Source organism: Takifugu flavidus, chromosome 3 (genome assembly GCF_003711565.1).
Source record: "Takifugu flavidus isolate HTHZ2018 chromosome 3, ASM371156v2, whole genome shotgun sequence".
Classification (NCBI taxonomy): domain Eukaryota; kingdom Metazoa; phylum Chordata; class Actinopteri; order Tetraodontiformes; family Tetraodontidae; genus Takifugu; species Takifugu flavidus.
The window spans coordinates 16,174,242-16,200,299 of NC_079522.1; the positions used below are offsets into that span (position 1 = coordinate 16,174,242).

Below are 26,058 nucleotides of genomic sequence, written 5' to 3' on the forward strand. Positions count from 1 at the left end.
CAAATAAACTATTTTCAGCTTATTTACTCTTTACTTTTTCTTATTCCCTTGTGTTTCTTTGTTTCCACCTAATTTATATATATATAGTTTAGGTTCTCTCCTTTCTTTCCTCTCGCTACCGCCCTCCAAGTTACTCTTCATTGCCCTTCTTTAATGTCCATTTTTTTACTCTACAGATTCACATATTTCATTCATTGTAGCTTCTTTAACATACTCACCATTAATATTACTGTAGAACCTATACTCGGTGATGACGTAGGAAAGCAGTTATTAACATGCCAACATGTCACACAAAATATCGGAGAAGAATGATCGAGAATTCAAGATATTTACTCTCTTGTATTTGAACACAAAGGCAACTGCAAATAATTTGAATGTCTGTAGTCGTCCACTCAATAACAACAGGACTGAGGTTGAACTTTTAACGATTTGTATCATTTTTCTTTCTGCAAAAGGTCAATGCTTTTGCCAAATAACAGCTTTCACTTATAATTGGAAATGCAAAAGCAATTAAAGGCAATTTATTTACCAGTCTTGAGTTATGTTTTTTAAAATTATATACAGTTATTAATGTTGATTGTTAATTTTATTTTGAACATGCAAGTGAAAATAAAGACAATTAAATAATAATGTGAGAGATAATAAGAATAATTAGTAAGAACAAACTGCTCCACATGCATTTTTTTGTATATAATATACAGGTACATGTTAAAAAGGAGTAGGATGTAGCAAATACTTATAGGGTCCTACCCCTGCACCTGCCGGCCACCGTATCAAACCCTCAAAAAGCATCAAGAAAAACTTTCAAAAATGTTAATGACGATATAAATATAGATAATTAATTCAAGACAGAGTTGCCATATCCAACATACATTACATGCCAATGTCTTATGTGAATACGCCTCTTTATTTTAAATTTTACTCATTATCCTAAATGAATCGAGACTGGAATAATTTTATTTGGCTATGGATTTAACGCTTACTGCCGCACTACACTTCCGGTTAGGATAGCTGTGATTGGCTGCTTATTGCCGCACAGAACCCTGGGAAACCGCGATGTTCAAACTTGTTTCCGTTTTTCTGCCTACTGCTTCGGTCGGAGGGGCACACATGGATGGAAAACAAAGCAGGTAGGGATGCGCATATTACTTTATGAAAGACATCTTTTAAAAATGTGACTGTTTCCGCGTCAACAATGACATCCCGTTCGTCTTAACGTTTTGTTGTGGCTCATTTTCCGTAAATAGGCGCCGTTCTTGGTGGCGTCGAGCTGCTGTCAGGCAAAATAGAATTGAAATATGAGTTTTGAGTTTCCGCAATTCTGTGCAACACAGTTTTAAAAAAACAATATCAATGGAATCTATTTTTCAATCTTGCAAATATATTATATAACCAAGATAAGTCTCTGTTCTGTCAACTATAACCTTTTAAACTCATCAATTTCTTCATCTTAATCTTAATAACGATTCATTCGAGGCTGGATTAACTAACTGGAAGCCCGGTGCACTTCAGGAAAAGCCACAAATTCTTACAAATACTGCTTCATCCTCAGGACTGAAGAATTGATTGTGATTTGACTTATTGCTGCTGAAATCATTGCTGTTGGACACGGGCAATGCCAGAACAATGCAGTGAGGGGTCCTCTGATCTATGTAGAGGAGAGCTCAGGAACCCACTGGAGCCACTACATTAAACAAAGGTTAATCAGTCAGCTATAAAGCAGTCTTCAGATCACTTCAGCGAGATTAATAAATTCTCAAAAGCAGAATTTTAGACCTGAAATGAGTTAATGTACAGAGATATATTCTTCACTGGTTAATATAACTTTTACAGGGAAGTTAATGGTTTATGCATTACCATAACATACTGTACCGTCTTTGTACTTGTATCATAGTTTATTTCTACAAAGAATGCTGTTATAGCTGCACATTTGAGGAGTGTAACAGTGATGTGATGATTTTATTTCCAGCGTCGCCATGACTCCTGCTGACAGTGCTGTAGTTCAGCGGAGAAACAAAAGCAAGTACCGGCTGTCGTATCGAAGTGGCTTAGGAGCTGCTTCAAGACTCTGCCTGACCCCAGCACTGACAACCAGGCGCCTGAGCACCAGCAGAAAGGCTCCAAAGATAAATATCACTGTGAGTGGGAAGGAGCCAGATTTCTTGCACCATGTCAATATCCGAAGGAAAATTTTCAACGCTTCTTATTGTCATAGGAGAATGTGAGTCCGGAGCATGTGGCGTTGCTGATGAAAACAGAATGGCAGCTGTCTTACGTGACTCCCCTCTATCAGTTCCGACACACTCAGCTGAAGAACTACTCCAGGCAGCTTGCTGCGTTTCTTGCTGCAGAGAAGCAGCAGGGCTTGGCGGTAGAAGTGGAGGGACTGCAGAGCAGTTTCACAGTCTGTTTCTCCGTGCTGCAGGGAATGGTCATGACAGACGACGATCCTGAAACTGTCCTCATCCAGGTAAACCTTAGATTCCTCAGTGCCAGGGGGCTGCCTCTCAGTCTGATAGTGTACATGTGGAGAGCAATCATGAGTTGCATTGTGTAAATTGGTTGCTGTTTTCTATCAATATATTATTTATTTATAAAATATCCAATTGCAGTTAAAGGCAAAGCTTTACATACAAGCTGAAAGTAGCAAATCATGGACCCAATTATTAACTTGAGTTGTCTTATACCCTTCTGCACACTGTGTCACAATTTTGCTACCAAATATCCCTTTTAATTATTAAAATTGCATTTTTAGCTTGTTAGATTACATTTTCCAGTCTTAACCCTTTAAAGCCGTTTGTATCATATTTGATACGCGAGATTCTGAGACGTCTCTTTTTTCTAAACCAAAATCAAGTGTGGCAGACCACTGTCCTCTCCAGAACCAACTCCAACACCACCCCGTAAAAGAGGCTGCAGTGTGCCTCTTGTGCTAAAAAGTGCTATGCAAAAAAACCAAAGAGAAAAATGTTGTTGTTCATGTTCTATATTGTCAAAATGTTATGGGCAAACTTTGTTTTTGTGTCTAAAGTTAACATAGCTGTGAGCTAAAAGTTGCCAAAATCGCCTAATGTATCATATTTGATACAAAAAAAATGTCATCAACAAAATAAAAAAATTTTAGGATTTTGTTAAAAGGTTCAATAAACATCTCATTTCCAAAAAATTAGAATTTTCTGGCTATTTTTTGATGTGTCAGGCTTTATAGGGTTAAAATGCTACACTCTTAAACTATTGAATGAATAGATTTTTTTAATAGAAAGTATTACATTTGGAGAAGCCATTAGGTTTGTGCTTTCGGTTTTACATAGAGGTCATTTGTTGGCAATAATGCTACCACAAGAGAGTAACACTTAAAAAGGAGAGAATGGATATGCTCAATATATGTTTTGTCTTTTTCCTACCACAGATTCAGTCAAAGCCAGTTTTTCCCAAAAAGAATGAGCCTCAGAAGCCGGTATGGAGTGGTTGGCTGACCTGCATCAATGGCAATGTCGAATACCTGCGCTCTCTCCCTAAGGACTTCACCTGCCTCCCCCTTTTCTGCAGCAGTGGGCCGGAGGCTTTCACCTCAGTTATCAAATCTTGGCTACAGCAGAACTTTGACTGCTGTTTTGGCCAGCTGGAGATCAGCCACACGAGTCTCCAGTGGTTGATGGCGTTATGGACTAATTGCCATGCCGAGTCTGGCATCCAGCACCTCAAGATGATCTGGACTCTCCCGGCAGAGCCGCCGCTGCAGGTTACCTACATGGTGGAACCACAGGATGCCTGGGTGTTGTGGAACAGTCTGAGAAATTCTCAGAAGCATCCAGAAAATACAGGAGACGACCCGGAGGAGGATAACATTGATATCGGGGAAGTGAAGAGGTTCGTCCAGGCGCTGAAAAGCCACTTCTACAGACATTTCCGACTGGATCTCTCAGCAGGAAGGCTGAGTCAGGTCTCCACAGGGCTAGGATCAGCCAAATGTAATGGCAGGATCAAGGTACCGTCAGAAACGCATAGAAAAATGTTGTTTATTGGTTGCTGTCATTTCAATTCAGGATCAAAGTTTCATCGGGAAAGATTTTTACATTTTAAAAAATGTCATTTTCTTTTTCACCAATCTTGGTATTTTTTTGCCCTTTCTCTGCAGATGTCCAACAGCAGATACATGATCACCACCTTGATGCTGCTGACAGAGTGTGCTCTATTCAAAATGCCCATCTGAGAGCCACATCTTGGACTGGTTTCTTTTTTTTTTTATGCCAAGAACTTTTTTATTCTCCTTTAACGGCAAGGATTTTCTAATATCTTTTCGAGTGCCGTGAGTCACATTCTGGATCTTCATCTTATTTTTCAGCCTCTGACCACAGGAAACAACATTCTACTTATACATGGTCACAGTCCTCCCTGACTTGTAAATACTGTATTATTTTATGTAATTATATTGTCATCAGGTCTAAATAAAAACTATAACACATGTGTTGTCATGGTGATAAACTGAAAAAGATGCCAATGGGAAAATGAAGTTTCTCGAACAGCATGTGGGCCATTTGGACCTATTTAGTTTGAGATTTATGATAGCCTAAACCAAATGTATCAGTGATCTGAATGTTTTTAACCAAGAGGGAAAAAATAGATTAAAAGAATGTTAGCGGGAATTAAAATAATTAGCTCCACCACTGCTTCAATGGAAACTTCCAATGTTAACAGTCATGACAGATCTTGTTGAAATATTTTTGTTTCTTTCTGACCTATCATAATCTCATAAATACTGAACAACTATTGCATAAATGCATTAAAGGATAATCAAATTTAACCATTTAAATACCGGTAATCCTCTTTGTGCTCCTGGATGTCAATGTGTGACTGTCCTTGTGGCACTTCATTAGCGCTTCAGAGAACTTTAGTATGACACAGCTGCAAATAAGGATTCGCTATAATTAATTCCAGCTTAGGATAAACACGAACTTTTAAACACATAATTAGAAGAATCATTGTGGTTAAGCTCAACAATTTCTTTTACTCTATAAATGTTTTATCATAGGCCTTTCTGATCTCATTCAGTTCATGTTATTCATCTTACTCAATTCAAAGCAAACAGGAAATATGTCATGCCACCAAAAACTCAAGGTCAGACTGAGTCACTGATAAAATTTTACTTGTCTTTAAAATAAAATCCAACAGCAGTAACTTAGTCAAATCACAATCAATATTCATTCAGTTTGAGAACAAAATGAATACAACCAAGGGAATTCAAGCATATAAAAGAAAATGAATAGTCACAACCATAAATCTGAAACACTATATAACACTGGTAGAAAAGGCAAAAAAAATAAAAATAGGCAGACTGGGATGAGCCTCTTTATGTCCTAATAATACACAGTAAACACTGCTGTATGAAACATAACTATAGTGTTCTAGAATGACAGGACTGATGCTCTTTTGGTATCTAGCTTGTTGATGGTAACAGAAGCTCATCCTGTATTTGAAGCTCTCTATTAAAATACAGTTAACCGCAATGATATGTGTTGTATATCAACTCCAGTGCTACTGAATATAGCCTTACCGCCCCCCACCGCCCATGTAAGAAGAAGCTTTTAAACAGACCTACACTGGGGAAGGTTGCGTTGCTGTCTCACTCTGCTGCCTTCCTTTGTTTCACATCGTTTGATTTGTCAGTACTTTGGCAGCCGTAACTACTGATTACAAAGATCCAAGGTCAGCACTGGTCACGCAAACTTATTCAGATCTGTGCAAAATTGTGGCAATTTAACAACTTCAGCAATTTAAGGAAAGTCTTCACATTATCTTCTGAATGTTTTAGTCTGTCCACTCCCAGAAAGAATTTAATTGTGAGGACTGCTTAAAAATAAAAAGGTATTTACACAGTTGACAGCATTGTCACAACAGCTCATGCTTTAAATGTTAAATATACACCTTTTGCCCCCACTCGGCTTGTTGCGTTGTTTAAATTTGAATCGGTGCACAGATGATGTCAGGTGGTACAGGACAATGACGTAATGGAGATGGTGCATTGCAGATCAACATCTTTAGGAGGCCAAACCCAACAAGAAACCGCCGACAAACCCACTGGATAAGACAATGTTCCTTTTGATAAAGTCCGTGGCCTGTGCAGGAGAGATGAACACATAAATGAGACACTGAGACCGCTGCATGCTGCGTCATACTGAAATCTATGCACTAGAGGGCACTGCTGTCTCGCACATCAAGAACCCTTCAGCATAGAACATGAAGAACATTAATATTATGGAAAATAGGGAGAAAAAAGAGTGAATTTCGCAACAGGTACCTTTACCTCCTCAATCAATGTGTTTATTTCAGGGGCTGCTTTGTTGGCTTTCTTCTTCAGACGCTTCTTGGCTTTATTCACATCCTTCTCCACTTTTTTCCAGTCCACCTGTACATACCCACTATGATTGGCAATCTGGTGAAAGACACACAATAAAAAGGCAGCCAGGGCTGAATATGTTTTAATCATTATCTATTTGACTAAAAGAAATAATCACAATGGAAATAACCTAAAAGGCTCTTCTGCAAATCACTTCGGTGGTCTACTCTTCACATGTGGCACGTGGCCAAAATTAGCGCGAGTGTTCGGAAACGCGTGGCTTGAGGCATTAGTGGGGATCTGAGTGGACTGGAGCATGCTCTCATAGGTGCTTGGTCTGTCTGGACTTTTCTACTCTTTGTATTCCCATCATCACACAACTGTCTGTCTGCGCTCGAGGCTCTCTTGCTCAATTAAAACTATAAGCACATTCAGAGGACAAGTGACCAAGCAGAATTAAATCCAGGGCAAACGCTGTATAGATCTGTGTTAACACATACAGATTTTCTGAATAGGATATATTTGAAGTTAGGAATTTAAGGCATAGATGAAAAATACATTGTTGTACCACTCTCTAGTAAAAAGATGTTTAATAACTGAATCCATCGAGGCCAGTCTGTACTTTCAATTCCACCCGTGCAACAAAGACACTAATATTACGATATTTTAATACTGTATCGCTATGACCCAAACATATAAAAGCTCAAGAGCATAAATTCATCCAACCAAATAGCTTACAGTGGACAAACTGTTTTATACATGAAATAAGCAACACAGCAACATGTTTGACACTTCTGCACACCGAGATCAAATATGCAATTGGTGCAGTCTTAGGACGGGCATCAAGAAAAGCATTCAAAAATATGAAGTGTGGTCAAAACTTGCCCTTATATTATTTAATAACGGTAATAAATGTGGTCGAATAAAAAGTATCTTCTCCTTTTTTTTAATATTTCATATCAATGACATGAAAATCTAGTTCCTCTGGTCTCCAATATGCCTTTAGCAAGAAAAACTGTATTTAATGATAAGGATGCTGTGAGCTGAAAGCAAGACTTGACAAAGTTAAGTGGTTAGTAATAACTTTACACGGTATAATCCAACCTGCCCAGCTTTTGAATCAGATTAAAACCAAATTCTCACAAGATGGCCCACTTCCATTTATGGACACACGCTGTTAGTCTTTTTGCAGTCTAATAGGGCCGGCATCTTCAGCAGTAGGCAAAAAAATGTGATTTTACATTGCATTTACTCTATTGCATCAATACAACCATTTCCAGGTGGTACATAAACTTGCCTGCAAAAGAAGAAATCCTCCTCCAACAGCAGTGGCAGCAATCTTCCCAACTCTTTGAAAGAGATAACCAGCACACCTACACGTTGAGAAAAGGTTAGGTATTACAATTTGCCTGCTAAAGTCCGACCACACAGAAATTTCATGTAAAAGGAGAAGTATTTCAACTCTTCTGTCTACTCATTGGGACTCATTCTTAGGCCGTTCTCTCATGCTTTACCATCCTGTCAGCCCTCCCATCATGAGCTGTGTGGTCACAGAATACTTCTCAGCAATTGGACCAGAGTTGCTCCCAAACACCCTGCTCCACCACTGGTGCCTCCGGGCATATTCTGTCAGATCAACGACCTCATAAACCTCATCTTCACTCTCTGGATCGTCCTGGCCTGCTATTGTGCAAAGGAGAAAATGAAAGCACTCAAGAGTCCAGTCATTTGCAATCATGTAGAATATATGCACCTTAATTTACATTTTGTCTAACTTTACGATAGTAACAGCTGTAAACATTGTGAGCTTCACCCTTTAAATATATTACGTCAATCACTGATATCGTGAAGTCACACAAACTGATGGCAGCTTGTTCTCTGCAAAGCACTGGTGTGCTAATAGTAGCAACCTAGCGTCAAATGGCTACCAATGAAAGAAAACGAATGATTTACAGCTCTGTGTTGGTGGCTTACAAGCGGCAACCTGAATATAACGTTACCATTTCATTGTCTTCGGTTAAAATGTCTCAAATTGTTCAGACTGCACATGAAACCAGCGTCACACCACAACCAAAACCACCACTAACCTTCTCTGTGATCCACCGTCGCCATTTTGAAGAAGCAGGTTATGTCATCAGGATGTTGACATGGATGTTGACAATGCGAAACCGCGCCCACAATTATGATACTTTGCCACGTCAGATAAAATGCTTTGATTATGCTTAGTAAATTTTGCAAAAATTTAATTTAAGTACACCAATTTTATCTTCCCAAGGAGAGGATAATAGAGTGTCGAGATTCAACTTTGAAAATTGCGAACTTCGATAATACAGAAAGAAATGGTGCGTCTTTGTGATGTTTCGTGCATTAAAACTAGTTTATATCCAGTGGTTAAAATATTGGCATCACGGAATATGCGACTCTTTGATCAATGGTGATTAATGACGAAAAGTGTTCCGTGACTGTAATGATCAAGGATGTCGGACACACATAAAGAGCCTACACAGACCTATACATTAAGCTATAGTACGCATTCAGAATGTGTAGAATGTGACTATATTGCAGCTATACTATAAAATTTTGTGATAAAATGAATGTTATAGCAAGGAAATCACGTGGGCTTCAGGTAGATGCCTCTATTGGTTGGGTAACGTAAAGAGGGCGTGGCCAGAGCGGCGCGTGGGTTCGCTTGGGTGACACAATTATAACAACTTTATCTTCGCGGCTGAATCGCATTTTTTGGTCAAATACTCACAATTTGGATTTTACAAACAGTTATTGGCATTCACTAAGCGGAATGGTGTCACTTTGTGATGAAAAATGTGACGTTTGAGGAGCTAATCGTAGAGCGCTTCTGTCCCCCGAAAGGATTTACTCTATCGAATCGCATCTTTTCACCCTGGAAAAAAAGTTTTTGGCAATTTTGTTTTCTTCGCTTTTTCTTTTTCGATTCTGTGGAGCAAGCCGCTTGTCCCCGTGACGCGATTTTCCATGCAATCGTGCGGTGTGTCTGTCGCCGTTGCTGCTTGCGCTGCCGCTCGGAGTCTCGGCTCGGCTTCTTCTGGTGGTGATGAGGGAAAGAAAATGGCGGCGGGAAAAGCGAGTGAAACAGAGGAGGACTTTCCGACACTGACAACCCAGGAGAGAGACAGTTTGGTTGGGATCGACAGGTCGGAATAGCACACCAATGCGCTTAGATAAACGCACAGCTCGAAAAAATACATTCAAATTCTGTGCTTGCATATCGAAATTGTTTTCCGAGTCTGCAAGAGATTCTGAACCGCCTATGTTGTCTTCTTGCTTGCAGCTCACTGTTTGGATTTCAGAAGCTTCATGAAGATGGCGCCAGAACGAAGGCCCTGTTGATAAAGGTACCAAAACCAAAGATATCTGTTCTGTGGCCAGACAGAAACTCGACCCATCGCGTATATTAAATGCTTTTAACTAACAGTGGATTGACTCTCAAAGTACTAGGCAGAACGTAAGCGGCCCTCTTAATGAAGCCATTAAGGCCAGCTAGCTGCAGCTCAGCTAGCTTGCAAGTTGGCTAACTACTCTCATCCGATGAACAGCGACTCTGCACCTGCGGCTACGCGGAGTCGCTAGCCGCGATAACCGCTAGCCCGTTGCTAGTTGCTCTGCATTTAACTAGCTCGTTAACGCTAACATATCTTAATATTTACCAGGTAGCCGCCCTTCCCTGTTAGCGGATAGCTAGCGTTCTTACATATCCTTCACAGTGTGGAGTTGCTGAAACCAACACTTCCGTCGCCACGGTTTCGGTGTCGATTAATTTTCGGAAACACCTCACTTTAATGAGTTTAGTTTTAAATCGTTGTGTGCTTTGTTGCAGACTGTAGCCACACCTGTTCACCAGCGCAGCTTTCCTCTTGCTGCTAAATGTTACGTCGTTGGGAGTAACGCCGTAGCCCCAAAGCAGCTCCAAACACGCTATTCGCCGTGGTCTGCTAACGTTAGGACCACCCTGTTTGCATATATGAAGCGTAACGTTGTAACGCGAAGTCAATGTGAAGGGCATTGCATATTAACTCAGAAGCAACTTAAGGACACGTTCTGCTCCTTCTCCATTCGAGGTGATCGAGTTGACAAACGTTACAAGTAACGTTAATGGCTGGTTGTCCGTCCAAGATGGCGGGACCTGGCGGAGCGATACTGATAACCAGTTTGATTTGAATATGTCGTGCCGAATAGCGCATGTGTTTCTTGGCCGTTTCCCACGTTTTTAGCCGCGTCTTGGCCATTTGTATCCCCGCGTTGCTCTCACAGACCGAGGTGATGTCCGTGCCCTTTGTTTACAGTCCTAATTCCTCCAGTGTGGCTCTCCATGTGCAAAGCTACGTGCAAAAAATGTTCTGCACGGACGAAGCACGCCTGCTTGCTAACGGTAAAGGAAAAGCCCCCTACGGTACAATTATCGTGACCCATGGGTGATGGAAGGATGATAGCGCTGTTGACAGCTTTTTACAGGGACCCATCTTCGAATGTGCTCGCTAGGTGGTGCGGGATACCTGGGAAGCTCCTCCTGTAGCTTTAGCTGCACATGCAGCCCCGGTGTGCTAAGAATAAGGACAACATGCAGTGCAGCCTTGTCATCGACACCAGTCAATCCTTTAAAAAGGCCAATTATTTACATAAACCAACACCATCCCAACTCTAGATTGAGATATCATTTACCGTTTGATGTGAAAGAAATGTTTTTTAATCACTCTTTGCTGGGGTGACCTGAATGGTGTCCAATGAAAACGTGTATTTTATGCTTTCACTGAACTCTTACGTGATCGGTTTCATGTTGAGTCGTTTCTGGCGTCATTCCTGGTTGTGGTGAAAGTTGATGTTTCATATAGTTAGTTGCATAATTGTCGATGAAATTGGGAGGGTGTGTTATTATTTTGAGTAAGGAGAATTGCGTCATTTGATTTTTAAGGTATGCAGTTGTTGAAGAACTGTGGAATTGGAAAAAATCTTCAAGTATCAGGTGTCAAAAATATGCTGATCGGATGTTGGATTACATTTGCCGCTCAATTGGTGTGCCCAATTTATGCAATTGGACTTTCTGTCCACAAAGGAGTTTGCACTAGCTGGATTAAGGGTGGGGTCAGCTCCCCCAGGTGGAGATTTGCACTGTTTTATTTGTTGTTGTTGCTGTTGGGCTGCAAAGGTTGACTTTTTACGTCACACCAACATGATCCATAAACAAGCTAGCCAGCGAGGTAGCAGCCACAGCTAAACCAACAGCAGCGATGGATGCGTCAATACTTGGCATAATGTTTGGATGTTCTGCTTTAGGAGCACCCAAAGGGCGCCATGTTATTGGCAATACATGCGTCGAAGCTATATTGCAGCAGGCCTACAGAGGATACGGCCAGTACCTTATCAAAAAAAGATCCGCAGTTCGGGGGTTTGTGCGCGCTCATAAAGTTTGAAATATTGAGCTCTTTCAGATCCATAAGTGTCAGGGCAGTCCTCCCACTGTTCCAATAATAATAATAATAATACTTGACCATACTAGGTCACTACCAGTTGCTTTTGGAACGCTTCTACTTCCAGGTCAGCAAAATATAAGCCAATTGTTGCACAGTTCGCACAGGCCAGCCCGCCATCCACATGCTCTTGTAAGTTGACTCGTGACCAAGCTATCTGGACGTAGTCTGGTTACATTTGGACTCCTTTAGTTTGAAACTAAAAGAGTCCATATGCATTTTATGGAAATTAGCTACCACAGGAATTTGGCTTCCTTGTGTGCATGTAAACACACTCACTCCTGGCGGATACGTCTGGCCCTTTGCTAATTCAAACAAAGTCATTAGTAGCCACTAACACAATGGATTGAAGTTCTACGAACAGTTTACCTACAAATATAATATATACACGAACTATTTACCTGAGGAAATTTACATGGCTTGCAATGTCAATGCTAGGTCTTAAAATGATACAGGGCAGATTTAGGAAATTGGGAATTCTAAAAGGGGAGATAAAGGGATCGGCTACAGGATGGTGGGCATGCAACAGATCTTTCAGATTACCAGAAAGGTGCCGTGAAAATGACATTTGTGACAGAACCAGGTCACTGTATCACGGCAATAATTAGGTGTATTGATACAAACTTGGATTCAATTAAGCTCTGGACTTGTTTTGTTTTCAATGCCTCACGAGCTTGAAGAAGGCATCTTCTGCATCACTGTCATTTCCAGCTTCCATGTGCATGTTCTCTTGGTGTTGACATAAGTTTCTCTAACGAGGCCGCACAGAGACGGGTTTCTTGGCTGTTACTGCTCTTAGATTCGCCCCTGACTAATGCTGTTGGGGAATTTGCTGACTTCAGTAGAAGAGCTACTATCTATCTATCTATCTATCTATCTATCTATCTATCTATCTATCTATCTATCTATCTATCTATCTATCTATCTATCTATCTATCTATCTATCTATCTATCTATCTATCTATCTATCTATCTATCTATCTATCTATCTATCTATATATATATATATATATATACTTGAAGAGCATATATATAAAATATAAGTCACAAAGATTGCACCCAGCATTGCAAGTAAAAATAACCAAAGGGTAAGAAAAAGCAAAGTATCATTGAGAACTAAATAAAATGGCAAATACTGTGTAGGTCACATCAACATGGATTTGTGATAATATCTGGTCCCCCAACCACTGGCCAGGCTGACTATCACACACCATCTATGAGTGATGACATGGTTTGACGTGCAGTTGTGATCTCCGACTATAGATGCTCAAAGCTAACATGGCATCCTCATTAATTCTCCTTGTCTGAACACAAATGTTCCTAACACATCTAAGGTCTCCCCACTGTCAGTCTGTCATTAATAAGCCAACAATGTACATCTCTCCTTTTATGTCACATTTAGGGACGTCCCAATCACATGGTTTTTTGGAGTCAATTGATCTTGAGTATCTCCTCAGTAGTCCCGATCCAATACTTTGGCAATGCAGTAAAAAAGAATGTATCCAAGTTGCCCCTTCAATTATGCTTGGTTCGTTATTATATATTAATTATTATTGAAACACCGAGCAGATCTACCCACAACTATCGAGTTGTACTTATAGCGCCATCTACTGGCGACCGGACGTTACCAGCTTTGACGTACTAGTACACGTGAAACTAAAAAAACCCAATGTAATTGGATTGTTGCGCTGAAGGTGCTTTTTCCTTCCGTTCAGATATTGCATGTTGCTGTAGCACCGTGACATGGCGAAACCCTCATCTCGGCTCACCGCCACTCGTGGTGTCTAAAAGGTTCGCACGAGACTCAACTATAGTGTTCTATGCCCCAACCAGGTTTGCTGCAGATGTGCAGTGTTTAAAACGTGCACACAATGTTGCATTTTTGCAACACAAGTGATCCCTATTTTTCCCGCTGAATCCGATGCTTTGAAAATAATGCGATCAGTCTCTATTGTTGTTCCCCTTTCGCTCAAACAAGGTTTGGAGTGAAGATGTGTGTTTAGCCTCCTCTCCCAAAGTCAAGGGGCACTCTCCAGTAAAAGACCCCTTCTGCGCGATGTTTTTCATCACACCAAGGCACTTTTTGCGACATGAATTATGCATATCAAAATAGAAGCTATTTTCATTGAGGGATTTTCATTGATCTGCTAAGAAGGAATCAGCTTGGCACCAGCACGTGTTTTGTGTTTGATTTATTTATTTATTTTTGCAAACTGCAACACAACCTTTCATTGTTTTGTACAGGCTGTCCGCTGCTATGATTCGCTCATCCTTAAGGCTGAAGGCAAAGTGGAGCCGGAGTTATTTTGCCAGCTTGGCCACTTCAATCTCCTCTTGGAGGATTATCCGAAAGGTGAGCAAAACGCCCTTCCTGGGTGCTCTTCAGAATATTTCAGAGATGCTTTATTGGTGTCCAATTAATACTTTAGCTGTGAAATTTGGATCATATGCATTGCATTTTCCCTAGATAGGACTGATACACAGTGGAATGCAGAAAATGCTGACTACCTTTCACTATGAGATAGTGACACACTTTGCTTTGCACTGCTTTTTAATTACAGCATTATCAGCATACCAGAGGTACTACAGTTTACAGTCAGATTACTGGAAGGTAAGAAATGTCAAACACACACCTCTGCGCTCTTGTCCTCAAGTACTTGTCAATCAACCTGTCAATTAGACCTGTATTTTTCTAAAATATATTATGATTAGGGATGGGCAAGTACCAGGTATCAGTATTGGGCCGATACCAATACAACCTTTTTCAAAGTATCGGTACCCACATGGTTGTCAATACCCAATGCAAAAAAACCAACAACCTTATGTCGAGTAGTACGCTTTGCCAGAAGATGGTGGTGCTGTGGCAATCATGTGCTTCACGTCCTGTTCAGACAATCACAGTCATGAAACCGGTTTTGGTTTGAGAATTCAAATGAAAACTGCAAAATGAAAGTTGCAGGAGGTGGTCTGAAGATTAGTTCACTCTCAGGCCCTCCACTGATCGGCTGTATCGGGTCGGCCGATACATCGCATGATTGTCTTATATGATTGGCTGTTTTGAAACTTTTTACAGACGCTCCCATTGCATAAATTGCAGATGGTTTGTGTGTTATGAGTCTCATTTACTCCAAAGGAGTGTAACTGCACTGGCATTTTTCTTTGCTCCTGAGAATATGGCTAGCTAATAATTCAAAACATCCATATAGTGACAGGCTGAAAATATAAATGCAACAAAGACAAAAAAATTGCATTTAAACCAATAAGATGTGTTTGTTTTTGCTTTAAAAAGACAAATATTTGTTTAAATGTGTTTTTAATGTCTTTGTGGCGTTTGTTTTGGGCTCTTTTTAATCTTGAAATAAGTCAGATACAAACAATCATGATGGCAATATGGATTGTGCCATATATTTGTGACGGAAAAGTCATTTAACATTAAGGTAATTTTATTACATTACTCATCTCTGGTCAGTCCTCAATGCCATCTAGAGGTCACACGGTTTAAACTTTTCTTTTCAGTCAGTTTGGAAGAGTCAAACATTGGCTAAAAAAGAAAAAAATAATATTTTTGAAACTTGGTAAACAGTACATGGAAGTGTACAATAAATCAACAAATTATTTAAACAGACATATTGCTCCCCCACGTGAACATTATTGGGTACGATTAATTGGTCATTGGCCCAAGAAAGTGCATCTTGTCAAGCCTTGTTTAATAGTAGCAATTTACTAAAAAACCTCAAAGTTTATTTTTTTAAATTTGTGTGTATAAAAAGTACTAGTATTGATACTCACTATTGGAAACTACCATATTTTCGTAACCATAAGGTGCACCGTATTAAAAGGTGCAGTCTCAGTTACAGGTGCTATTTCTGTATTTAACATACATAAGGCGCTCCGCATCATAGGGCGCTGGCATGGTAAAACCTACCGGTACGCTAGCTCAAAACATGCATGCTAGCGTGTATTTAGCAATGTACTCAGGTTATTTCTGTGATCAATCCTCATCCACAAATCCATCAAAGTCCTTTTCTTCTGTATCCAAATTGAACCAAATGGCTCCGAAATGGCTTTTGTGAAATCTGGCAAGCCAAAAAGCATTTACAGATTTTGGAACTCGGTGCACACATAAGGTGCCCCGTCCATTTTGGAGAAAATTTAAGACTTTTAAGTGCACCTTATAGTCGCGAAAATACTGTAGTCGTTCTAGCTGTTCAGATCTATAATCACCACCATTTGAATGTAAACTGAGTATACAAAAAACAAGAACAAAGTACAGTGACTCTCAAAGGTTTCAAATTTCAGGGGATCGAGATGAATTTTATTGAAAAACCTTTGAGTACTATTATACTTTTTCAGATTTATTGTTAACTGGGTTATCGAAATGTCGAAGGATGCCATGCAAAATGCTGATTGTCAGTTAAACCACTGTAATAAATCATGTTCTATGTGATCGTGTTTTTATAACCCGTTTACCAAAAAAAACTCAAAGGTTTTTTTTTTTTTTTTAAATAAAATTGATGTTTTTCCTCCCTATAACATTTTTCATTTGAAACCTTTGAGAGCTGTGTTACTGTACTTTGTATACGCGGTTTAAATTCAAATGGTCAGAATTATAGATCTGAGGAGCAAGCTGGTCATGTGATTTAAACTTTCCCACTTCAAAGGGCATATGGAGAAACTGATGAATGATTACTGCTCCTGGTCTCACCCCTCAGGCTTTTCATTTACACGTGGGCTTGCAGCCTTTTTCAAATGAAATGGCAATTTCAAATTTTCTGTTGGCCTGGCCAACAATTTTAAATTTGAAATGTGAACCCTATAAACTGCTGTGCTCGTGCTCAGATTTCATATTTGCTTCGAAATACTTTTTTTAAAAAAAAAAAAAAAACCTCAGACAATACTTCTTTTGTGCCTTGACCTCAAGATATCTGTTGAGGCTGGCAGGCAGGGAAGAATATTATAATTAAAAAAGTTGAGGTTGAATATGAAAATATCTTCAAAGTTCAGTGAAAATGTCAAGAGACAAAAACATTTTTAAAAAATTGGTTGGATACATAAAAAAAGCACCCTCATGAAATACTTTTCCGATTCAACTTCAACAGACATTGTTCAGAGTTCCGTACCAATACTTACAAGTGCCTTTTAAGAACTTCTCAACCATGTCCTGCGTCTCTCTGCTTTCATCTTCTGTAGGTTCAAGGTGGTGTTTTATGTTGGGACACATCTGGTGGAGAAACCTCCACAATAGTAGTCACTCAGGGCACATAAGCTCAGTTGGATGCATTTCTGTGTCGTGTCTATCAGTGAATATCAAGTTATTCAGGACAATGCCGGGCTGTTCGGAGCAGCCATACGGCTGGTGATGTGTTTAACAGGCAAAGTTTAAATTTGCTGAAAATGCGCCGTGTTCCTGCCTGTCAAGGAACTTAACTGATTCTTTGATTCAGACTTTCTTCTTGTCTCTTTCCACCCAGAATGCAGCCTTTCTGTATGGCCTTGGAATGGTGTACTTCCACTATAATGCATTTCAGTGGTAAGTACAACTCGGTTTCATCTAGTAATGTCGGATCACATCCACGCACATCAGCTAGGATCACACATCACTTTATAATATTCTTATATTATTTCATTTGTTTTACCAGTGACAAAATGGTCAAATGAGACTGTCATTGTGTTTCCATGGCAACTCCACAACCAGAGAGCATCAGTTGTGGCTAAATTTAAAAAAAAATCTCAACCTGCAAGCATCAGCAAATGCAGCTTTTGTTCTTGATGACTGCTGTAGGGCTGTCACTCATTATTTTATTCATCAATTCGTCAGGTTATTGTTTTTACGATAAGCCGGCTAGTCAAATGATTATTTTTATTGTGTGTTTGTGCTGACATGACCTTGAGTTTCTGCGCTTTTTACTCCATCTCTAAAATCTCACTGGGATTCAGTATAGTACATCTAAGGATGAATTGAAACAAACCCCATTAAAAATGACTGGTATGAACAACTGAACTTTACAAATGAAATGTGTATTCAAAATGCATAATATGAATAATCTAAAATAAAATGCAACTATAAACATGTCATTCAAAGTGAATGAACCATTTCATCCCATTTGCTTTGCTTGTAATTAGGACATTAGCATGTGCATGGCCCTTTTTTGCTCTGTTTGCTTGAGGCTGTGTTGTAAAAAGGGGAAAAAATGGTCTACGTACATGTTTTTGCAATATCTATGCTACTTAAGTTTGTTTTTTTATACCTGCAATTAATAAATAGATAAGCTTTAATGTGAGCTTAAGAACATCAGCAATATTGACAACACCAGAATTTACTGTGTTCTCTGCAAAACAGTGGATTTGGCAGAACTGAACACTTACCTGTGTGGATGGGGAGGAGGCGTAGACAAGGCACTTGAATCAGTCCAGACAGCAAAATAGTGCACTTGCTAAATCCTGCTGCACTTAGTTTCATCTTTTTGTATCACAATCAGTGTGTCTGTGAAAACTATTACATTAAAAGGACACACCAACCATAAAGAAAACATTTTTTTTTTAAATATACAAAGTCATTGACTTTGTCGACTACGGTAATCATTGCAACCTTATACTGCAGGCAGATTGTTCAAGAGGTTCCTGTTTCATCTCCCACAAAACCTATTTAGAGTTGAGCATCTGCTCTCCCTATGGTGACATTAGTACACATCTTTTTTTGATTTCAGTGCTTCCCTCAGGTTGGTGTTTTTGTAGATGTTTTGGTGTGAAGAGATGTATTACAGGACCCAGTCCAACAGTCTGCCCCTGATATAGGATTGAACAGTCTGCCTCCCCCACTGCTTTATTCACCTTTCTTCACATTATTTTAATGCTGCTTTCACAGCTTGTCATCTCTTTCCCAATCTGTCGTCACAGGGCAATCAAAGCATTCCAGGAGGTACTGTACATTGACCCCGGGTTCTCCCGGGCAAAGGAGATCCACTTACGCCTGGGTCTCATGTTCAAGGTCAACACCGACTACGAGTCGAGTTTGAAGGTAATCCCTGATTGGATTTATTTTAAATAGGCAAGATACATGTGTTATTGTCGTCTTTATAAAGGTTCTACGGTGTCTGGTCATACTGACCTGGTCTTGTGTTCTCTGGCAGCATTTTCAGCTGGCTTTGATTGACTCGAACCCCTGCACTTTGTCCAAAGCTGAAAGTGAGTACATATCTCAGACATTTTATTGAAACAAGTGACAGATTTTTAATGATTTTTTTTTAAAGAAACAAACACCGTAATTCAAAGTAGAAGGGGAAAAAAATAAGCAAAATAGAGCACTCAGTGTAACCCTGGAGTGGGAAACTCTTATCATCAGAGGAGCACAAGCCTCCTATTGTGTTCTTCTCAGACAGTTCTGATTATGTTGGGCTGCCAGAGTTCAGCCTGGGTAGAGCGCTGGCATTATTTGATATGCTGCTGCCATCTCATCTCTCCTGTTCTTGTACCTGTTACCTTGGCGACAGCAATATCTTTTTTTTGCCTAGAGCCCCACTGTTTGCCTCCCCCATTTCTTTTCTCTCTCTCGCAAGGGCAGCCCCCATCTTTCTTCCCCCTCCTCTTTTCTCTCTCTCTCTCTCTGTCTCCCTCCCTCTCTCCCTCCCTCTCTCTCCCTCTCTCTCTCTCTCCCTCTCTCTCCATCTGCTGAGAGTCACTCAGGCAGCTTAGATCAGACACTGCAGCGCTCCAGACAAAGGAAGGTGCCTCCAGGAGCACATCTACCTATCTACTCTTTTACACTTTATGTAAACGAGCAACCTTGTCCTCTCTTTTGATTGCTGCACTACTTTCTTTTTCATAGATTTCTATTTGTGTAAGGGGAAAAAGTTCAGTCTGGGTGGAAAAGTATTTTCTTAAATGTTAAATAAAAATACTAATCATGTTTTCCTCTCTACCCTTACAGTTCAGTTCCACATTGCTCATTTATATGAGATTCAGGTAAGTCTATTTTCTCTCCTTTTTACACACATAAATATTTCTATCATTTGCAGTTCAGATTGATTTGACACTTTTTAGACCTATAACAGCCCATCTGAAATCATCAGGAAGAGCCCTGCTTTTCTGTTGCTCTTCATTTTGAACCAGGTGCAGACAAAATTTAGAAGGGAGCAGGGAGCGTGAGTGAGTGGGTGGGTGGGGATAGGCGATTACTCTGAGCTGATCATCGGGGTTGCCACGGAAACAAGAAAGTCTGGTCTCCCCCCTCTTTTGTATTCTGGTGGTCTCTTTTTCCTCTTCATGTCAGTTCCAGTTAGCGGTGTGCATCTTCACTGGCCTTGCGATGCGATTTGATTACGATTTAGGAGTCTACGATACGAGATGATTGGATTACACGGTGCATCTCGATACATAACAGATGCATCATATCCTCACTTTTCTAGCATGCACTGCATGGCTTTCATAAATGAACAAAATAGTCATTTTGATAACTTTTTATTAACACAAAATGAAAATAATTGGACTCCAACAAGACAACAGATTCTTTGAAACCCGAACAAAAAGAAAATCGTTTTTGTCGTTTTTTGGGGTTGCCCCTGAGAAGCATCCCATTAAAAATCTCAATGCAAATTAAAACCGATTATTTTCGCACCCCCAGATTCAGTGGAGAAATATTGTACCTCTTTCATTCTCAGGGATTCCTCATACTTTACAGTTGATGTGTTTATTTTAGGACATATCACTGCAGGAAAAACCATAGACTTATCTATTGAGCATTGCATTAAGATGCCACATTCTTCCTACTCTTTCTTGTGTGCATTGTCTTTTGTTACTAAATAATTCATTTCTAAATATCCAGAAGAGATATCGGGCTGCCAAAGAGGCCTATGAGAGCCTCCTGCAGACGGAGGATCTTCCTGCACAGGTGAAGGCCACTACCCTGCAGCAGCTAGGTGAGCCTTCAAGAAGACCATGTCACTCACACTGTTTCAGGAGTGACGTTTTGAGATGGATGATTTCCCCATTTTGATTCCAGGCTGGATGCATCACACAGTTGAACAGCTTGGGGACAGAGCCAGCCGAGAGAGCTATGCTATCCAGTGTCTACAGAAATCTCTGGAGGCTGATCCCAACTCTGGACAGTCCTGGTACTTCCTTGGCAGGTATGCGTACATTTAATTTAACTGCACAATTTAGTCAGTTCTAATTTTCATATATAATTTATTTTTCCCCTAGTGGCCAGTTAGGGAAACTTGAATCCCTTTGCTCAATGTGTTAAATTGCTTCCAACTTTGAACAAAGTTTTTAATTAAAACTTATAGTGTGACATTTGAAGTTTTCCTACATTTCTCCCTTAACGAATTTTATAATATTTGCTTAGAAAAACAAAATAACCCATCAAATTGTAATATAAGTCATTTTGTGGAAGTTACTGTTTAGCTCTTAACTGTTCTGTTGGTTGCACAGTGAACAAACCAGCAAGTCCATTTATATTTGTTGAATTCATTAGGTTTCCAGTCCAACTCTAGCTTATGTCTCCTGCAGGTGCTACTCCAGTATTGGGAAGGTCCAGGATGCCTTCATCTCCTACCGGCAGTCCATAGACAAATCAGAGGCCAGTGCCGATACCTGGTGCTCTATCGGGTGAGAGTCAAATTTTTCAATTGCTCAATCATTTTCTATTAAGAAAATCTAAGCCTAAAGTGTTGACGACAGTTTTACAGGTTTTTGAATATATCTTGTTTCAACAACAAAAGTAATCGGATTCCTATTGCCCACTCATGCTCCGAACTGTTAAAACAGGGTGTTGTACCAGCAGCAGAACCAGCCCATGGATGCTTTGCAGGCATACATCTGTGCCGTTCAGCTGGATCACAGCCATGCTGCTGCCTGGATGGACCTGGGGACACTGTATGAGTCATGCAACCAGCCACACGATGCCATCAAGTGTTACATTAATGCCACACGCAGCAAGGGCTGCACCAACACCACCGCATTAGCACACCGCATCAAATGCCTGCAGGTAGGTGCAATTAATTGCCTGTCAGCACATGTGTTTGAACTACAGACCTGTACATCTAGCATCAAAACACTTATTTGTTACTTGAGAGTTTTCCGGAAAGCTGATGGCTGTGACACTTATTGCTCATTGTTGATACTTTGTTGAAGCTATTTTCAATCAGAAATTCTGGATTAGTTTAGCTTCTAGTTTAACTTAATAAAGACACTGCACAATACATCTAATATAAATGCAATATTATTGTACCAGCAGTTTCTTCAAACAGATATATATCCAAACATTCACCTATTGATACCAGTTCCTAAAATCTGATTTATTGTGAGTATTATAATGTCCATGTTGCATAGTTATATGTATTTTTTTCTGTGCAAGGTGCTACAAAAAGAAGCCTTTAATCATAATTTACCAAGTCGATTTGTAGGGCACTGCTGATTGCCTAATGAAGCTGATGTTATAAGTGAGAATTTAACCAATGGTGACACCATTGTGCCACTATTTTGCTAGAGCACAATCATATGAGATTCTAATGTTAAAAATACACAAACGTGTACACAAACGCACCGACGGATGCACATAGGTAGACTAAAGTCCATGAAGTGCATGCATGGATTGTGCCACTAATCACATTGCAGTTAATGTGCAAGGTTACAGCCAATGTCAAACATCCGAAGCTTCTCAGCAGAGAATAATAGATGTAGTAGCTGGGGTTCGAACAGTGCCTATATCACATTTGTCATTTATATTTTTGTCCAAGCAATGTCATTTTTCCTTTACACATGCATGAAGGAATGTTACATTTCCACTAGTCATGTTAGCATAAAATCATGGCATTAAGACAAGCTCAGTGGCTTGTTTTAATGGACCTGTGGGACTGTGTGTTTGAGACTACTGTTGCTGAATGTCAGACAGGTAGTAATGCTTTCTTGTGTGGGTTGATGCTGTTTATTATGTAGGTGTGCTGTCCAGCCAAGACACAAGTTTTACATCAGCAACGTCCAACTCACTTGTGTTTTAACCTCTACTTATTTATCATTGCTGACAATTCTCCTTGTTTTGAACTCATCCTTTATTCAGCAACAACCAACCAACCAAAAAAGCCTTGTGTTTTATTTTTTTTTATTTTTTTGTTTTTCACATCGTTTTCCATTCCCCTAGGCTCAGTTGAGTAACCCCCAGCTCAGTAGCCTACAGGGTAAAAGTAAAATGCTCCCTCTTATTGAGGAGGCATGGAGTCTTCCTATCCCAGCTGAGCTAACCTCCAGGCAGGGAGGCCTGAGCAGTGCACAACAGCAGGTGAGAGACTAGATAGATAAACTTATCCCCCCACTCACTTTTACCACCCCTCTCTCCCTCTCTCCCTTTGACTGAGTGCCATAATACCTGTACAGGCACTCGCATATTTAATTGTCAACTGCATACATACAAAGTAACATACACGCATGCACTGTTGTAAACACTGATGGGTAACACTTGAGCTTAGTGTCACCTTCTACACACAAGAACCACCATAAAACACTCCTTAAATGAGATTGTCCATGATCTCACTGGAGTAGAAATTCAATGAGTGATACATTTGTTTTAAATGCATTAGTTGGTTGCTGAATCTCTTTTGAATGAAGGGGGGGTCCTGCCAAGTGTTACCCAACTATTGCACTCCCTTTCTTCATAGCCTTGTAGTTTCTCGACTTCACCCATCACGCTCTGTTGAAGTGTCTATTGGTTCTATCCATAAACACACTTGGGCAATGAAGCTATTATGAGTATACAAAAGGCTGTGATTTTTTTTAATAATGTAAATGGACATTCATGACTGCTAAACATTCAAACCCCATATTTAATTTGAAAATGGCACAGATCTAACTCTCAAAATTTTTTTTTTTTTTGTTGCTAGTAAATCATGTTTGCTGAGGCAGAGGCAATTTTACCACTCTGGCTCCAACGCTTGAGGTTTTTTATCAGGTGGGGGGCTCAGTTAAAATCTCTGGTATTTGAGTCAGTGGGAAAATATGTTTAGGTGTTATCCTCTCCCCTTTAGTATGGCCTACTTTTTGCTGAAATAGGTGCCCCCCCCTCCCAAAGGATGTGTACTTAGCTGCGAAAAGGATGCATTTATCATTCAGAATGACTAATGCCCACCATAGCACAGATGTTGGATAATAAACTATGAACACACTTATTTTGAATGAGTTTGGATTTGGAGGGGGCTTTTCTGGATTAATTATATACAATTTCTTTGAAAGGTTCAACAGTCTGTTTTTGTAGGGATGAGCTGTGCTAACAGCCAAGTGTTTTTGAAGTGTTCCCTCACCCAGGCATTGATATCAGTACAAAATTGTCTGGTGTCACTGTGATGCTGAATGCCTAAGATCATAGTCGACCAATAATATAAATAATTTATTTCAAATTGAATCATAAACAGAGTGGTGAAAACTCTCATTAATTAGGAAAGTCATTGTATCTCTTGTGTTAGTCCCTAATTAAGTACAAATTCATTGTGAAATTTTTTGATCGATTTAATTTGCATTTAATTTTTTTTTCTTGCTGAAAGGCGTTTATCTAAAATTTAGCTCATGCTATTGCTGTGCTACTTTCAATAAATGTGGGGTTTCCAAATAAATTACATTTTATTTAAATTAAAATATTACTCGGTGTATTTTGACTGCATCGAAAAATGCTGGCAAATCGGCAAAATGTTAAGCTGCCATTTTTGCATTTTGCAAATACCCTTATTCAGAAGCATTGCAAATACAATTGCAAGTTGTAATCTAGTTAATGATCTCCCTTTTTAATGATCACTCAAAGACATTTGGCCTTTTGCTGCAGTGTGATTGGTGAAGTTGTGCTAGCAGAGTATCCCTAGGCTTTTCATCAGCTCTCCTCCCTCCTCAGTAGTTGACCTTAGATGTCCTGCAGCTGCTCAAGGAAAGCCTCAGTGACGCCCCCTAATGTTCAATCATTACCTGTCGTCATTCATGACCATCTTGCCCTAGATTCCTATTGTGTCCATCACTGTATGTGTGAGAATGTTGTTTCGCTGTCTGTACAGGAGGGGAATGTCATCACTAAGCAAATTTGACTTGTTGACATATTTCATGAATTCTTTCTCCAGCTTATTTTGAAATGGGGATATGTTCAGTGTGACATTCTGTATTGAATCAATATTTACAAGACTTGAAGCAAAAGTAATATCTGTAAGATCTTTTATTTTACCTGAGGAATCTTCATTTTCTCGATCAGACAAAAATGAATGTGACTATTTACAAACATACGAATAGTTGTGCTACATTACGTTATTTTAGGTTTGAAAACTTTTTCTTTGAACTTTCAGTTGAGGTAATATAAGACCACAGTGTGTGGTAAAACATTTTCAAATTGAGGTTTACTATTATTTTGTAAAATGCATATTAATTTTTACTTGAGTAAAAAAATCTTTTTATTTTAGCTTTTAAGATGTCTTTTCTAATATATTTGTTTCCTTAAAAAGACTACAAATATCCTGAAAGGTAGCCAATGAAGCAGTGTCTTAATATTTATATTCTTCCTTGTTTTCTGTGATGTTTTGTTTGTGATGTTACACAATGTTCATGACCTAGAAATTAAAAAAAAAACAATAGACGAGGCATAAGCACGAATATATAGCTGTGTAGATCTAAGGTTTGATGTTGCTTAAAGTCAGGAACCCACTGACATGCAGCAAAGAGATTGTGGGTGAGTTCAGAAGTGCTGAATTTCCGCTAGCCTTCCCTTAAGAACAGCCCCATGGCCATTTTGCCGTATGAAATGTCTGCCTCAGAAAATCAGGGACATTTTGCTCTACATGTCCTGCCTGTTTGTTCAAGTTCCAGCACCCAAATCACAGTATCACTCTTTTTCTCTTTTCCTTATTCTGCATCTCTTGCTTTGCTTTGACCCTCTTAATTTCATTCTCCTATTTGCTTTTGTTTTGCTTCTTTACAAACTCCTGTTTGTCCCTCATTTTCTCCCAATTCTTATTATACCCATTCTTTATTTCATGACATTTTTTATGTCGTTCCATTTTCATCTCTGGCCTTTTCCTCTCCCAATCCGCCTGCGCTCACCGCCACTTCCCCTCCCCACTCCTCCAGGCTTGTAAGCCCAATCAAAGCACAGAGGGTGGGAGCTCAGGTCAGTCTTTGCCCCCTCATGTGGGCACATTGGGCCAAGCAGAGGACCAATCCTGCCCAACCAAGAGGAGGCGCGCTTCCAGTCCTTCCAAG

The 26,058-nt window shown here is 39.7% G+C and overlaps 3 protein-coding genes across 6 annotated transcripts in view; 2 read left to right on the top strand and 1 right to left on the bottom strand.

Moving 5' to 3' along the window:
- The first annotated feature begins 1,019 nt into the window (after positions 1–1,019).
- On the top strand, positions 1,020–4,465 carry cenpl (centromere protein L). The gene is made up of 5 exons (XM_057026925.1): positions 1,020–1,130; positions 1,970–2,138; positions 2,216–2,470; positions 3,410–3,988; positions 4,139–4,465. Exons 1-5 carry the CDS (start codon positions 1,057–1,059, stop codon positions 4,211–4,213), a joined length of 1,152 nt encoding a protein of 383 aa, XP_056882905.1. The 5' UTR covers positions 1,020–1,056; the 3' UTR covers positions 4,214–4,465.
- Positions 4,466–5,129: 664 nt separating this feature from the next.
- On the bottom strand, positions 5,130–8,880 carry LOC130522486 (FUN14 domain-containing protein 1). 3 transcript variants are annotated; one of them, XM_057026930.1, is made up of 5 exons: positions 8,425–8,880; positions 7,852–8,017; positions 7,635–7,710; positions 6,299–6,433; positions 5,130–6,116 (listed from the first exon to the last, which is right to left on the bottom strand). In XM_057026930.1, the coding sequence occupies exons 1-5, from the start codon at positions 8,447–8,449 to the stop codon at positions 6,039–6,041; spliced, it is 480 nt and encodes a 159-aa protein (XP_056882910.1). In that variant the 5' UTR covers positions 8,450–8,880; the 3' UTR covers positions 5,130–6,038. The 3 variants fall into 3 exon arrangements, with proteins under 3 accessions (XP_056882910.1, XP_056882912.1, XP_056882909.1); XM_057026932.1 differs by having other exon boundaries at positions 6,305–6,433; positions 7,852–8,020; XM_057026929.1 differs by having other exon boundaries at positions 7,852–8,020.
- A 129-nt stretch (positions 8,881–9,009) lies between these two features.
- LOC130522478 (lysine-specific demethylase 6A-like) overlaps positions 9,010–26,058 on the top strand; it is a 28,239-nt gene continuing 11,190 nt past the window's right edge. The window contains exons 1-14 of one of the 2 annotated variants that reach the window (XM_057026905.1): positions 9,010–9,507; positions 9,645–9,708; positions 14,083–14,191; positions 14,400–14,449; positions 17,310–17,368; positions 18,736–18,856; positions 18,969–19,023; positions 19,766–19,800; positions 20,660–20,753; positions 20,837–20,963; positions 21,346–21,444; positions 21,604–21,823; positions 22,976–23,113; positions 25,927–26,058. In XM_057026905.1, the coding sequence (XP_056882885.1) occupies positions 9,329–9,507; positions 9,645–9,708; positions 14,083–14,191; positions 14,400–14,449; positions 17,310–17,368; positions 18,736–18,856; positions 18,969–19,023; positions 19,766–19,800; positions 20,660–20,753; positions 20,837–20,963; positions 21,346–21,444; positions 21,604–21,823; positions 22,976–23,113; positions 25,927–26,058 (1,482 nt within the window). In that variant the 5' untranslated portion in view covers positions 9,010–9,328. The remainder of the gene's footprint in view (positions 9,508–9,644; positions 9,709–14,082; positions 14,192–14,399; positions 14,450–17,309; positions 17,369–18,735; positions 18,857–18,968; positions 19,024–19,765; positions 19,801–20,659; positions 20,754–20,836; positions 20,964–21,345; positions 21,445–21,603; positions 21,824–22,975; positions 23,114–25,926) is intronic. The other variant, XM_057026906.1, reaches the window with a different exon arrangement.

Excerpts from the sequence above, each read along its gene's own strand:
- LOC130522486 (XM_057026929.1), bottom strand. The coding sequence starts at position 8,449 with ATGGCGACGGTGGATCACAGAGAAG. Across the intron at positions 8,021-8,424 it reads GACGGTGGATCACAGAGAAG|CAGGCCAGGACGATCCAGAG; the intron begins GTTAGTGGTGGT and ends TTTGCACAATAG. Across the intron at positions 7,711-7,851 it reads ATGGGAGGGCTGACAGGATG|GTGTGCTGGTTATCTCTTTC; the intron begins GTAAAGCATGAG and ends CTCAACGTGTAG.
- cenpl (XM_057026925.1), top strand. The coding sequence starts at position 1,057 with ATGTTCAAACTTGTTTCCGTTTTTCTGCCTACTGCTTCGGTCGGAGGG. Across the intron at positions 2,139-2,215 it reads CTCCAAAGATAAATATCACT|GAGAATGTGAGTCCGGAGCA; the intron begins GTGAGTGGGAAG and ends TTATTGTCATAG. Across the intron at positions 2,471-3,409 it reads CTGAAACTGTCCTCATCCAG|ATTCAGTCAAAGCCAGTTTT; the intron begins GTAAACCTTAGA and ends TTCCTACCACAG.